Genomic DNA, 14,383 nt, shown 5'->3' on the forward strand with positions numbered 1-14,383 from the left:
AAATAAATATATCTCTGCAGTGCTTCCAAAATGCATTTTTCCTGTGTTTTGGACGATTTTTACTTTTATCTGCTTTTACAACTTTGTTACAGAATCAATACCAATAAGAAAGATAGATTTTCCTCTCCTGCCTTCCAACAAATGTGGAAAACAAATAAGTTCTAGTTCTTTTGTTCTATCAATTTGGAGGCAGATCATATGCTACGCAACACCAAAAAAAAAAAAGTTTGCAGTCTTCTGTAATTCAAACCTGCTATGGTTTGCCTCCTCCAAAAGTTTTATGACACACCAAAAATGGAATTTTCATCTGAAATTAAAACAGTTTTACTTGCCCATATATTATTATCTTCCCTGAATTTTGTCTTAACCCAACTTCTAATAAAAAGCTGATCTTCACCGTAATAGCAGAAAGGTAGGAGAGTTAAAAAGGAAGGAAATTGGAATAAGGAGGTTGGTATATTAGTGTAACTCTTAAAGGAAATTATCACTGCCTGATCCTCTTCCCCAAGAATCCACATGGAACATAGCTCACAAAGAACAACAGCAATAAAAAATTATGAATAAACAACTTGTAAGAAGAACTAAAGAATCTTATTGCGGAGTAGCGTTTACATAGAGTCAAGGACTTTTTTGCTTCTCACACTGCCCTGCCAGCAAGGAGGCTGGGGGTGCACAAGAAACTGGGAGGGAACACAGCCAGAACAGCTGACCCAGACTGACCAAATAGATATTCCATACCATGTGACATCATGCTCAGCAATAAAAGCTGGGGTAAAGAAGGAGGAAGGGGAGGACATTCAGAGTGATGGAATTTGTCTTCCAAAGAAACCATTACATGGGATGAGCCCTGCTTTCCCAGAAGTGGCTGAACACCTGCCTGCTGATGGGAAGTAGAAATGAATTCCTTGTTTTGCTTTGCTTGTGCACGCAAGCTTTTGCTTTACCTAGTAAACTGTCTATCTCAACCCATGTTTTCTTACACTTTTACCTTTCCAATTCTCTCCTCCATTGCATCTGGGGAGAATGAGTGAGAAGCTGTGTTGTACTTAGCTGCCTGCTGTGATTAAATCACAACACTAGTTGATAAAGGAACCCCCCCCCCCCAAGGCAGGCCCGGCTTCATGTTAATAAAATAATAGATTGACAGGAACTCCAGAGGCAATTCCTGCTTTGCACAGATAAAATAGCTGAATAATTGATATATGCTATTTGTATGTTTAGATATTATGTATTTCAGATTTTTTTAGATATTATATATATTTTTAGATATATTATCTAAATATATTATCTATTTTTTAGATATTATATATTTTAAGGGTGCTTGTGAAAGCTGGGCTACATTTAAGCAGCACTTCTTCCATGCTCAGGATCGGTGCATCCCGAAGAATAGGAAATCGGGGAAGGGGGGCAGGAAACCCGTGTGGATGAGCAAGGAGCTCATCAATAAGATCAAAAGGAAGAGGATGGTCTATGAAATGTGGAAAAAGTGCCTGTCCTCTTGGGAGGAGTATAGATGTGTTGTCAGGGCCTGAAGGGACGCAACAAAGAAGGAAGGCTAAAGCCCACCTAGAGATGAGGCTTGAGAAAGAGATAAAGGATAATAAGAAGGGTTTTTTCAAGTATGTAAACAGCAAGAGGAAGACTAGGGACAAGGTGGGTCCCTTGCTGAATGAGGGGGGTGTCCTGGTCACGGGAGATGCTGAGAAGGCAGAGATACTGAATGCTTTCTTTGCTTTAGTCTTTGCTTCAAGGACACTCCCCCGGGACTCCTCGCCCCTGGCAATAGGACAAAGGGTCTGGGAAATGGAGGGCTCCCCCCGGTGGATGTGGGAGTGGTTTGGGAGCATCTGAGTGGGCTCAACGCACACAAATCCATGGGTCCCGATGGGATGCATCCACGTGTGCTGAGGGAATTAGCTGAGGTGATCGCCAAACCGCTCTCTATCATCTTTGAAAGGTCCTGGAGAACGGGTGAGGTGCCTGAAGATTGGAGGATAGCCAATGTCACTCCGGTCTTCAAGAAAGGCAGGAAGGAGGATCCAGGAAACTACAGGCCAGTCAGTCTCACCTCTGTCCCCAGAAAGGTATTGGAGCAGCTTGTTCTGGATGCCATCTCCAAGCAATTGGAAGAGAAGAAGGTTATGAGGAGTAGTCAGCATGGATTCACCAAGGGGAAGTCGTGCTCAACCAAACTCGTTGCCTTCTATGATGGCATCACCAGCTGGGTAGATGGGGGAAGAGCGGTGGATGTCATCTACCTTGACTTTAGCAAGGCTTTCGATACTGTCTCCCATGACATCCTGATAGCAAAGCTGAGAAAGTGTGGGATAGAGGAGTGGACAGTAAGGTGGGTTGAGAACTGGCTGACTGGCCGAGCTCAGAGGGTGGTGATCGGTGGAGCAGAGTCTGGCTGGAGGCCTGTGACTAGCGGTGTTCCCCAGGGGTCGGTGCTGGGTCCGGTCTTGTTCAACATCTTCATCAATGACCTTGATGAGGGAATAGTGTCCACCCTCAGCAAGTACGCCGATGACACAAAGCCAGAAGGCTGTGCTGCCATTCAGCGAGACCTGTACCTGCTGGAGAGATGGGCAGGAAGAAACCAAATGAGGTTTAATAAGATCCAGTGTAGAGTCCTGCAGCTGGGAAGGAACAACTGTATGTATCAGTACAGGCTGGGGGATGACCTGCTGGAGAGGAGCTCTGCGGCGAAGGACCTGGGGGTCCTGGTGGACGACAGGTTAACCATGAGCCAGCAGTGCACCCTCGTGGCCAAGAGGGCCAATGGGATCCTGGCATGCATTAAAAGGAGCATGGCCTTCTATGATGGCATCACCAGCTGGGTAGATGGGGGAAGAGCGGTGGATGTCATCTACCTTGACTTTAGCAAGGCTTTGATACTGTCTGCCATGACATCCTTATAGCAAAGCTGAGAAAGTGGGGGATAGAGGAGTGGATGGCAAGGTGGGCTGAGAAATCCAGTTGGAGGCAGGTCACTAGTGGTGTTCCCCAGGGCTCGGTGCTGGGGCCAGTCCTCTTTAATATCTTTATCAATTATCTGGATGAGGGCATCGAATGCACCCTCAGTAAGTTCGCAGATGACACCAAGTTAGGTGCGTGTGTCGGTCTGCTCGAGGGTAGGAAGGCTCTGCAGGAGGTTCTGGATATGCTGGACCTATGGGCTGAGGACAACTGTATGAAGTTCAACAAGGCCAAGTGCTGGGTCCTGCATCTGGGGCGCAATAACCCCAGGCAGAGCTACAGGCTGGGAGAGGAGTGGTTAGAAAGCTGCCTGGCGGAGAAGGACCTGGGAGTGATGGTTGCTAGTCGGCTGAATATGAGCCAGCAGTGTGCTCAGGTGGCCAAGAAGGCCAACGGCATCCTGGTATGTATAAGAAGCAGTGTGGCCAGCAGGTCTAGGGAAGTGATTGTCCCCCTGTACTTGGCTCTGGTGAGGCCGCACCTCGAGTACTGTGTTCAGTTTTGGGCCCCTCGCTACAGGAAGGACATGGAGGTGCTTGAGCGAGTCCAGAGAAGGGTGACAAACCTGGTGATGGGTCTGGAGAACAAGTCCTACGAGGAGCGGCTGAGGGAGCTGGGCTTGTTCAGCCTGGAGAAAAGGAGGCTCAGGGGCGACCTTTCTGCTCTCTATAGGTACTTTAAAGAAGGCTGTAGCGAGGTGGGGGTTGTTCTATTCTCCCACATGCCTGGTGACAGGATGAGGGGGAATGGGCTAAAGTTGCGCCAGGGGAGGTTAGGTTGGATATTAGGAAGAACTTCTTTACCGAAATGGTTGTTAGGCATTGGAATGGGCTGCTCAGGGAAGTGGTTGAGTCACCATCCCTGGAAGTCTTTAAAAGACATTTAGATGTAGACCTTAGCGATATGGTTTAGTGGAGGACTTGTTAGTGTTAGGTTAGAGGTTTTACTCGATGTTCTTGATGTCTCTTCCAACCCAGACAATTCTGTGATTCTGTGATTCTGTGAGAACTGGCTGACTGGCCGAGCTCAGAGGGTGGTGATCAGCGGAGCAGAGTCTGGCTGGAGGCCTGTGACTAGCGGTGTTCCCCAGGGGTCCGTGTTGGGTCCAGTCTTGTTCAACATCTTCATCAATGACCTTGATGAGGGAATAGTGTCTGCCCTCAGCAAGTATGTCAATGACACAAAGCTGGGAGGAGTGGCTGACACACCAGAAGGCTGTGCTGCCATTCAGCGAGACCTGGACCGGCTGGAGAGATGGGCAGGAAGAAACCCAATGAGATTTAATAAGAACAAATGTAGAGTCCTGCACCTGGGAAGGAACAACTGTATGTATCAGTACAGGCTGGGGGACGACCTGCTGGAGAGGAGCTCTGAGGAGAAGGACCTGGGGGTCCTGGTGGATGACAGGTTGACCATGAGCCAGCAGTGTGCCCTGGTGGCTAAGAGGGCTAATGGGATCCTGGCGTGCATTAAAAGGAGCGTGGCCAGCAGGTCAAGGGAGGTGATCCTCCCCCTCTACTCTGCCCTTGTCAGGCCTCACCTGGAGTGCTGTGTCCAGTTCTTGGCTCCCCGGTACAAGAAAGACAGGGATCTCCTGGAAAGAGTCCAGTGGAAGGCCACAAAGATGATACAGGGCCTGGAGCATCTTCCTTATGAAGAAAGGCTGAGAGACCTGGGCCTGTTCAGCCTGGAGAAGAGAAGACTTAGAGGGGATCTCCTCAGGGTATATAAATATCTGAGGGGTGGGGGACAGAAGGATGTAGCCAACCTCTTCTCAGTGGTTTATGGGGATAGGACAAGGGGCAATGGCTGCAAGTTAGAGCACAGGAAGTTCCGCACTGACATGCGAAAGAACTTCTTCACGGTGAGGGTGACAGAGTACTGGAACAGACTGCCCAGGGAGGTTGTGGAGTCTCCTTTTCTGGAGATATTCAAGGCCTGTCTGGACGCCTACCTGGGCAACCTGCTCTAGGGAACCTGCTTTGGCAGGGGGGTTGGACCCAATGATCTTTCGAGGTCCCTTCCAACCCCTACAGTTCTGTGATTCTGTGATTCTGTGATATGTTTATTATTTGATAAGACAATAGTTAAGATGTACATAGTTAAGATAGCTAAATTTAACTACTCAATAGAAACTGATCATACATATGCTAGAGTTGCCTTGTAAGACCAGGAGCCAGCTAGATTATGACAATTTACAGAATGGTTTGGGGAGTCTCATATGAACCATTACAAGAACCCTTGCAACTGAGACTCCTGTCACTATCCAGGCAGAAACTGGACATCCTATTTGAGAGATTCCCTGAATTAGCATTACCCTATGCAGAAGATGGCAATAAATCAATTTATTTAAGTAACACAGTGTGAATATGCAACAGCATCCAGTGACTGTACAACTGAATCCTGACCACACAATCTTCAACTCTTTTATCTCTTTTAACTCTTTTCTCTCCCACATTTCCACAATCTGTTCCACACTTCTAAAGTATCACCTAGAAATGACTTTCAACCCTGTTGAGTGTCCAAGAAGGACAGAAAAGGCTGCCTATCGTCCATTACAGAAGGCAAAGGTATAACATATCTAAGTTTCCTTGAAAGGGAGGTCAAGGGAGGTGATCCTCCCCCTCTAGTCTCCCTTGGCCAACCTCTTTTCAGTGGTTTGTGGGGACAGGACAAAAAGATCACATCATCTGGTTTCCCTTGATCGACTAGACGGCTGATCTTGTCATAAAAGGAAATCAAATTTGTTAGGCAGGACCTACCTACCCCTCGTGAACCCATGTTGGCTGGGACCAATGACTGCATTGTCCCCCAGGTGTGCTTCAATAACTTCAATGATCATCTTCTCCTTAATTTTACCAGGCACTGACATGAGATTGACAGGCCTGTAATTGCTAGGGTCTTCTTTCTTACCCTTCTTGAAAATTGGCACAATATTTGCCAGCTTCCAGTCTACTGGGACCTCTCCAGGTTCCCAAGATCATTGAAAAATAATTGAGAGAGGCCCCGTGTAAAGTACAATAAGGTGTCCCCTGAGCCTTCTTTTCTCCAAGCTAAATAACCTCAGCTTCCTCAGCTGCTCCTCATAAGACTTGTTCTCTCGATCCTTCACCAGCTTCATTGCCCTTCTTTGGGCATGCTCCAGCACCTCGATGTCCTTCTTGTAGTGAGGGGCCTAAAGCCAAACACAGTATTTGAGGTGCAGCCTCACCAGAGCCGAGTACAGAGGGACAATCACTTCCCTAGTCCTGCTAGCCACATGCTATTCCTGATACAAGCCAGGATGCTATTGGCCTTCTTGGCCACCTGAGCACACTGCTGGCTCATATTCAGCTGGCTATCGACTAATACCCCCAGGTCCCTTTCTGCCCGGCCATCTTTCCAGCCACTCTTCCCTCAGCCTGTAACGTTGCATGGGATTGTTGTGACCAAAGTGCAGGACTCTGCACTTAGCCTTGTTGAACTTCATACAGTTGGCCTCAGCCCATCGGTCCAGCCTATCCATATCCCTCTGTAGAGCCTTCCTACCCCCAAGCAGATCAACACTACCACCCAACTTGATGTCGTCTGCAAACTTACTGAGGGCGCACTCGGTCCCCTCATTCAGATAAAGATATTGAAGAGAACTGGCTCCAGTACTGAGCCCTGGGAGACACCACTAGGCACCGGCCTCCATCTGGATTTAACTCCATTCGCCACGAGTCTTTGGGCCCGGCCACTGAGACAGTTTCTCCAGTAGAATGCTGTGGGAAATGGTGTCAAGAACCTTACTGAAGTCTAGGTAGATCACATCCACAGCCTTTCCCTTGTCCACTGAGCGCGTCACCTTGACGTAGAAGGAGATCAGGTTCATCAAGCAGGACCTGCCTTTGATAAACCCATGCTGACTGGGTCTGATCACATGATTGTCCTGTCTGGGCCTGATCACCTGGTTGTCCTGTAAGTGCTGTGTGATGGCACTCAAGATAATCTGTTCCATGAGCTTCCCCAGCACTGAGATCAGACTGACAGGCCTGTAGTTTCTCGGATCCTCCTTCCAGCCCTTTTTGTAGATGGGTGTTAAATTTTCTAGCCGTCAGTCGACTGGGACCTCCCCTGATAGCCAGGACTGCTGATAAATGATGGAAATCGGCTTGGCAAGCACTTCTGCCAGATCCCTGAGTATCCTCAGGTGGATCCCATCTGGCCCCATAGACTTGTATACATCTAAGTGGAGTAGCAGGTCGCAAAACATTTCCTCATGGATTATGAGGGCTTCATTCTACTCCTTGTGGATTCATCTCCTTGGATGAATCCACTGCCATATCTGCCTTGCTGTTACTCTCAGCACCCTGTTCGCATGCTCTTATTCCTTTAATTCAATGGGAAGCTTTACATATTTTTTACCAAGTTAAAGCTAGCATATTTGTTCAATATTTTATTTGTGAGATGACTTGTAAGACCTTAAACCTGGGACATACTCCCAAATTATGGAAAAAGTCATTCTGAAAAGGAACTTGGCTTTAGAATGAGATGAAAATGCTACAAACAAACTGATTCTTAAGTTACCCCACCAATTCAAAATACAAGTATTTTTGTGGTTATCAGAGCCCTGATAGGCAGCTGACTTCTAAGAAAGATTAATTAAATTTGACTAATACATGCCGACGTGGTTTAACCCGGCCGGCAGCTAAACACCACACAGCTGTTCGCTCACCCTCCCCCCTCCCTCTCTGGGATGGAGGCGAGAAGTGGGAAAGTGAAGCCCGTGAGTTGAGATAAAGACAGTTTATTAAGACAGGAAAATAATAATAACAATAATAATAATAACAATAATAATAATAACAACAATGATGATAATAGTACTACTACTAATAATGTGTACAAACAAGTGATGCACAATGCAATTGCTCACCACCCGCTGACCGATGCCCAGCCTAACCCTGAGCAGTCCGGCCCCCCTCCCCGGGCTAGCCACCCCTATATATTGTTCAGCATGACGTCAGATGGTATGGAATACCCCTTTGGCTAGTTTGGGTCACCTGTCCTGGGTCTGTCCCCTCCCAGCTCTTGCTGCACCGCAATCCTGCCCATTGGCAGGACAGAGCAAGAAGCTGAGATGTCCTTGGCTTGGTATAAGCACTGCTCTGCAACAATTAAAACATCGGAGTGTTATCAGCACTCTTCTCATCCTAAGCCAAAACAGAGCATTCTACCAGCTACTAGGAAGAAAATTATCTCTGTCCTAACTGAAACCAGGATACATGCCCTTTCCCAGGGTCAAGGCAACAAGAAAGCTTATTATACAGCATCAAACTTGAAAATAATGTAATGTATGTTACATATTGGACGAATGTTAAGCAATTTGCATTATTAATGAGAGGTACTTTTACAGAAAAAAAAAGAACAGAAACATGAAAGTAAGTCCTGACAATAATTCAACCTGAAAACTTTTCCCTTCTGTATTCCATACATATATTGTTGATTCAAGCCTCACCAAACACTTAACAACAATTCCAATGCATATCTCCAGAGACTGAAAGCAAACCAGTGTTTGAGCATGATCCCTTGCTAAAAGGTTAGGGAAAAAACTTGCATGGTGCTAGAAAGTATAATATTTTAAAGGTACAGTAATGAACAATAGGTTCCTGTCTGTAAAACCTGGAGTTCCCATCTCCAAATATAGAAAGAAAAGCCATTGCAAAAAAACCTCTCTGCATTGTTAACTATCTCAAACCCCAGAAGTCACAAATTATGGTAGTAAAACATGTTACTGTGTCTAACGTATTAACAATGACATTACTACTCTTTGTAACCTGTGAGAGTCAGTATGGTAAGCCACAAATACTTAGAATATCAAGGGAATACAAACAAGAAGAAAAATATGCTACAAGACAAAGGTCTCTTTAATCAGCTAAAATATTGTCTTGACTACAGTACATATACTTCTTAAAAGACCAGTGAGATTTCAAAGTGTGACACAAAGTTAGCTACTGGGCCTGGAAAACAAACATTATTAGTCGAATTAAAAAAAAATGTGATTCATTAAAAGATGCACCTTTAAATGGAACATAAATGCAAACCTCACCTTGTCACTGTCATTGCTGCAAATGTAATCTTGATGGATTGACTGGCACTGAAAGGAAGGGCCAATGCTACCTACAAGAGAAGCAGGGGGAGAAGGAATAAAATGGCATTAAAATAAAAAATAAAAAAAACAATTCCTATGAACTCTAAAAATAAATATAGACAACTGTTGCAGACAGGAACAATTTTTACACACCAAACGTCAGACAGCTCGTATTTAATCCTGACAATAAACATCAGAGAGACATTTTTCAATGTGCCAGCAATAACTTCACCCAGATTTTTTTAGATGTTTTAAGAGAACAAAATTAGCACGGGTTCATCAAGCCAAAATGAAAATATTTAGTAAGATAAATATCACAGAATCACAGAATTTCTAGGATGGAAGAGACCTCAAGATCATCGAGTCTAACCTCTGACCTAACACTAACAAGTCCTCCACTAATCCATATCACTAAGCTCTACATCTAAATAATACTCCCAGGTCCTTCTCCGCCAGGCAGCTTTCTAACCACTCCTCTCCCAGCATGTAGCTCTGCCTGGGGTTATTGCGCCCCAGATGCAGGACCCGGCACTTGGCCTTGTTGAACTTCATACAGTTGTCCTCAGCCCATAGGTCCAGCATATCCAGAACCTCCTGCAGAGCCTTCCTACCCTCGAGCAGACCGACACACGCACCTAACTTGGTGTCATCTGCGAACTTACTGAGGGTGCATTCGATGCCCTCATCCAGATAATTGATAAAGATATTAAAGAGGACTGGCCCCAGCACCGAGCCCTGGGGAACACCACTAGTGACCTGCCTCCAACTGGATTTGACTCCATTCACCATGACTCTTCGGGCCTGGCTATCCAGCTAGTTTCTAACCCAACGAAGAGTACGCCAGTCCAAGCCATGAGCAGCCAGTTTCTTGAGGAGAATGCTGTGGGAAAGGGTGTCAGAAGCCTTGCTGAAGTCAAGGTAGACCACATCCACAGCCTTTCCCTCATCCACCAAGTGCATCACTTTGTCATAGAAGGAGATCAGGTTCGTCAAGCAGGACCTGCCTTTCCTAAAGCCATGCTGACTGGGCCTGATTGCCTGGTTGCCCTGCAAGTGTCGCGTGATGACTCCCAAGATGATCTGCTCCATGAGCTTCCCTGGCACTGAGGTCAAACTGACAGGCCTATAGTTCCTATGCTAGGGCCGCATGATGAAATGTGACCTTCTGTCTTACAAACCCTTGTATAACCACAAGTCCAAGAGAAACAGAGTGGTTAGTGTATATAGTTCTTGTATCTTGCAAAAGAATGGTCTAGCAGTTCGTGTCAATAGAGGGTTTGAAGGGTAAACCTTGCGACTTGGGTCTGGGAGATAAGAGAACAGGGGGGAGTTTTCTGAGATAATTGCTGACTATTGCACGAGACACAAATTTCTGACATCCGGCCCAGAGACTTCTAAATAAGGAGAGGGGGGAAGCTGAAGAATGACCGAAGGACAAAGCCTGGGAGGAAGACTACGAGCCTTCAGTATGAGCAGAGAGACCACCGGAGACTGATACGCATGCGTCCGTGGGAGGGTTCGGATCCCGGGAAACTAATTCTAATAACCCTGACTTTTCCAAAAGTGGTGATGAATATGTATTAGCCTAGGAGCATAAAAACCAGCCGCCTGATGTAACTTGTGTGCATCTTGGTGGAGTGGAGACTCCCGGCGCACCCAGTGCTGTTTGCTTGCTTCTATTCATTTAATAAATTGTAAACTTTAATTGAAATCCTTTTTGGGACTCAGTCATTTATTACAACTGGGGGCTCATATGGGATGGCTTTGGTTTCTGAATTCTGATTTGATCTACGAGAGGCGCCACACCATTTGGTGGCTCCTATTCGAGTCGGGTCAGGACTAACTCCATCTTGAACCTGAATAAAGGCAAGCAAACATCTTATTTTTTTTTATGAGCTCCCGTGACGGCTTCAGCACTATATTTTGCCCGTAATTCTGCGCGCGAAGATACGAACGAAGACGACGGAGTCGTAAGTATTTAAGGCGTATACCGTTCATTTGGGTGGTGTTGCAGGAAGAACAGCTGAAAACATGACAGACACTAGTATGGTCAGATCATGCTCCCTCTTTATTACCCGAATAGCCTGAATTTAAAGCAAACCTAACAGGGGCGGATAGTGTCTCACACAAGATTATTGGTCAAAAGCACTCAGACAAACAACTACAAGAAAACAACCCCACCTGCAAGAAAACAACCCCCTTGTGATTAGCAGTCTGTCCTGGTTTCAGTTAGAACAGAGTTTATTTTATTCCTAGTAGTTGGTAGAATGCTATGTTTTGGCTTAGGATGAGAAGAGTGCTGATAACACCCCGATGTTTTAATTGCTGCAGAGTGTCGTGATTCCGCTCGAGTGGGCAGCCGAGCTCCACCACAGCCGCTCTCTCACTCCCCCTCCTCAAAGAGGAATGGGGAGAAAATATGTGAAAAGGGCTCAAAGGATGAGATAAGGACAAGAAGATCACACAGTAATTATTGTAACGGGCAAAACAGACTCGGAATAGGGAGATAGTAAGATTTATTGCTTATTACTAACAAGCTAGAGAAGTGAGAAACAAAGGAAAGAAACCAAAAGCACCTTCCCCCCCCATCCACCCTCTTCCACCTCCTCCCCCCGAGCGGCGCAGGGGAACGTGCGAATGGGGGATATGGTCATTCTACAGCACTTCTCTGCCGCTCCTTCACAGTCACTCTCATCCCCTGTGCTGTGGGGTCCCACCCACGGGATGCAGTCCTTCATGAACTGATCCGGCGTGGGCTTCCCACAGGCAGCAGCTCTTCCAGAGCTGCTCCAGATATGGGTCCGTAGCACGGGGTCCATCCCTCAGGAGCACACTGCTCCAACCTGGGTCCCCCACGGGCAGCAGCTCCTGCCAGGTCACCTGCTCCTGCGTGGGCTAATCTCCACGGGCTACAGGTCCCTCCAGGAATCTGCTCCAGCAGGGGTCTTCCACAGGCGGCAGCCTCCGTCGATGCAGGGACACCTGCTCCATCGTGGTCGCCTCCACGGGCTGCAGCGTGGAACCCTGCTCCACCGTGGTACTCCATGGGCTGCAGGGGGACATCCTGCTTCACCATGGTCCTCACCATGGGCCGCAGGGGACTTCTGCTCTGGTGCCTGGAGCACTTCTCCCCTCCTTCTACACTGACCTTGGCGCCTGCAAGGCCGTTCCTCACTCCTCTCGCTCTCCCAGCTACTGTGTGGCGCAGCGTTTTTTTCCCTGTCTTAAATATGCTCTCACAGAGGCACAAAACAACATCACTTATTGGATCAGCTCTGGAAAACAGTGGGGCCCTTCCCAAACATGGGGCAGCTTCTAGATCCTTCTCACAGAAACCACCCCTATGGCCCCCTGCTACCAAAACCTTCCCACGTAAACCCACTACACAGAGCAGTGCTTATACTAAGCCAAGGACGTCTCAGCTTCTTGCTCTGTCCTGCCAATGGGCAGCATTGCGGTGCAGCAAGAGCTGGGAGGGGACAGACCCAGGACAGGTGATCCAAACTAGCCAAAGGGGTATTCCATACCATCTGACGTCATGCTGAACAATATATAGGGGTGGCTAGCACGGGGAGGGGGCTGGACTGCTCGGGGTTAGTCTGGGCATCGGTCAGCGGGTGGTGAGCAATTGCATTGTGCATCACTTGTTTGTACACCTTATTAGTAGTGTTACTATTATCATCATTGTATTGTTATTGTTATTGTTATTGTTATTGTTATTGTTATTGTTATTGTTATTGTTATTGTTATTTTCCTGTCTTAATAAACTGTCTTTATCTCAACTCACGGGCTTCACTTTCCATTTCTCTCCCCCGTCCCAGAGAGGGAGGGGGGAGGGTGAGTGAACGGCTGTGTGGTGTTTAGCTGCCGGCCGGGTTAAACCACGACAGTCTTTTTGGCGCCCAACGTGGGGCCCGAAAGGTTGAGATATCGGCAGATCGGACCAGAGTGTGTTAAACTAAAATTGGTATAAGTATTGGACCTGCTTTATAGTCACTTGTCATAATGCTGATTGCTTTAATCTCAAGTCTGCTGTGCCTGTTTTCCAAATTGAGTATCATAGTACATTATTTTCCGTATGTGCTCTCTGTCATGTTGTTTATCCTGTCCAGGCCCTGGTTTAAGATCATTATGGTACTGTGTGTTGTAACAGTGGCTTATGAGACGATGAAATATCTGGTCATGACTCTAACTTGTTATTTGTACTCAGTAATATCGTCGACTCTATACTTTGGAAACCGTATCTCGGAAACTATTAGCAATTATACCTGTTGCCTTTTTTCATCAGGGAGTCAATCTGTGGAGGGGAAAGGGGAAGATATTTTTTCTTACTTGATCACTCTCCCTTCCTCCTTCACCACCCTCTTATCCTCCGAGCTTGTTACAATAGCTCTCCAAGATATTGAATATCCTTGGGATACTCAGACCAGCATAGTCTTGTTGTTCTGCCTCCTGAATGCACTTCAGATTCTGCTTAAAGTTAAACAACTACTTAGGAAGCTCATCCGGATATCTGCCCGGAGGCAGTATAGTTGTGGGTGGCAGGGAGTATGGGAGGATATGGGCAGGCATCTAGAGCAGTGGGCACCCCCAGTGTTTTGGAAATTCACCCCTGAACAACTGCAAAATCCTAAAAAACTGGCAGAATGCTTGAGAAAAAGGTGTCATGATTCTGGCAGTTCCAAAGTAACAGAAATCATTGTAACGTGCTGGGGCCTGGCTCATGCCTATCGAGCTGCCATGGATACTGCTATCAACTTAGTGACAGACCCTGCGGCCACTCCAAGTCCTGTGACAGATCCAATGGCCACTGTGACCCCTACGGTGGACTCTGCAGCCGTTCCAGTCCCAGCTCCTGCAGCCGCTCCAGCTCCGGTTCCTGCAGCCACTCCAGCTCCAGTTCCTGCAGCCGCTCCAGCTCCAGTTCCTGCAGCCGCTCCAGCTCCGGTTCCTGCAGCCACTCCAGCTCCAGTTCCTGCAGCCGCTCCAGCTCCAGTTCCTGCAGCCACTCCAGCTCCGGTTCCTGCAGCCACTCCAGCTCTGGCTCCTGCAGCCGCTCCAGTTCCAGCTCCTGCAGCCTCTACAGCTCCGGTTCCTGCAGCTGCTCCAGCTCCTGCAGCCGCTCCGGCTCCTGTGGCTGGGTCAGAGAAACGAGCTGTAGTAGTGCAAGTTGACCCTGCAGAGGGTATTCCAACCCCTGTGGCAGACCCTGTAACGGGGTCAGAGAAACGAGCTGTAGCAGTGCAAGTTGACACTGCAGAGGGTATTCCAACCTCTGTGGCAGACCCTGTAACG

At 47.3% G+C, this 14,383-nt stretch overlaps 1 protein-coding gene and 1 pseudogene across 1 annotated transcript in view; one reads left to right on the forward strand and one right to left on the reverse strand.

The window, feature by feature from the left end:
- The window catches only part of LOC137847031 (very low-density lipoprotein receptor pseudogene), a 456,685-nt pseudogene that overhangs the window by 188,203 nt on the left and 254,099 nt on the right, over positions 1-14,383 (forward strand).
- Positions 1-14,383, reverse strand: part of LOC137847012 (E3 ubiquitin-protein ligase RNF38-like) — a 174,633-nt gene that overhangs the window by 88,051 nt on the left and 72,199 nt on the right. Inside the window, 1 exon segment of the mRNA XM_068665216.1 lies at positions 9,047-9,117. Coding sequence (XP_068521317.1) covers positions 9,047-9,117 — 71 coding nt within the window.

Source organism: Anas acuta, chromosome W (genome assembly GCF_963932015.1).
Source record: "Anas acuta chromosome W, bAnaAcu1.1, whole genome shotgun sequence".
Classification (NCBI taxonomy): domain Eukaryota; kingdom Metazoa; phylum Chordata; class Aves; order Anseriformes; family Anatidae; genus Anas; species Anas acuta.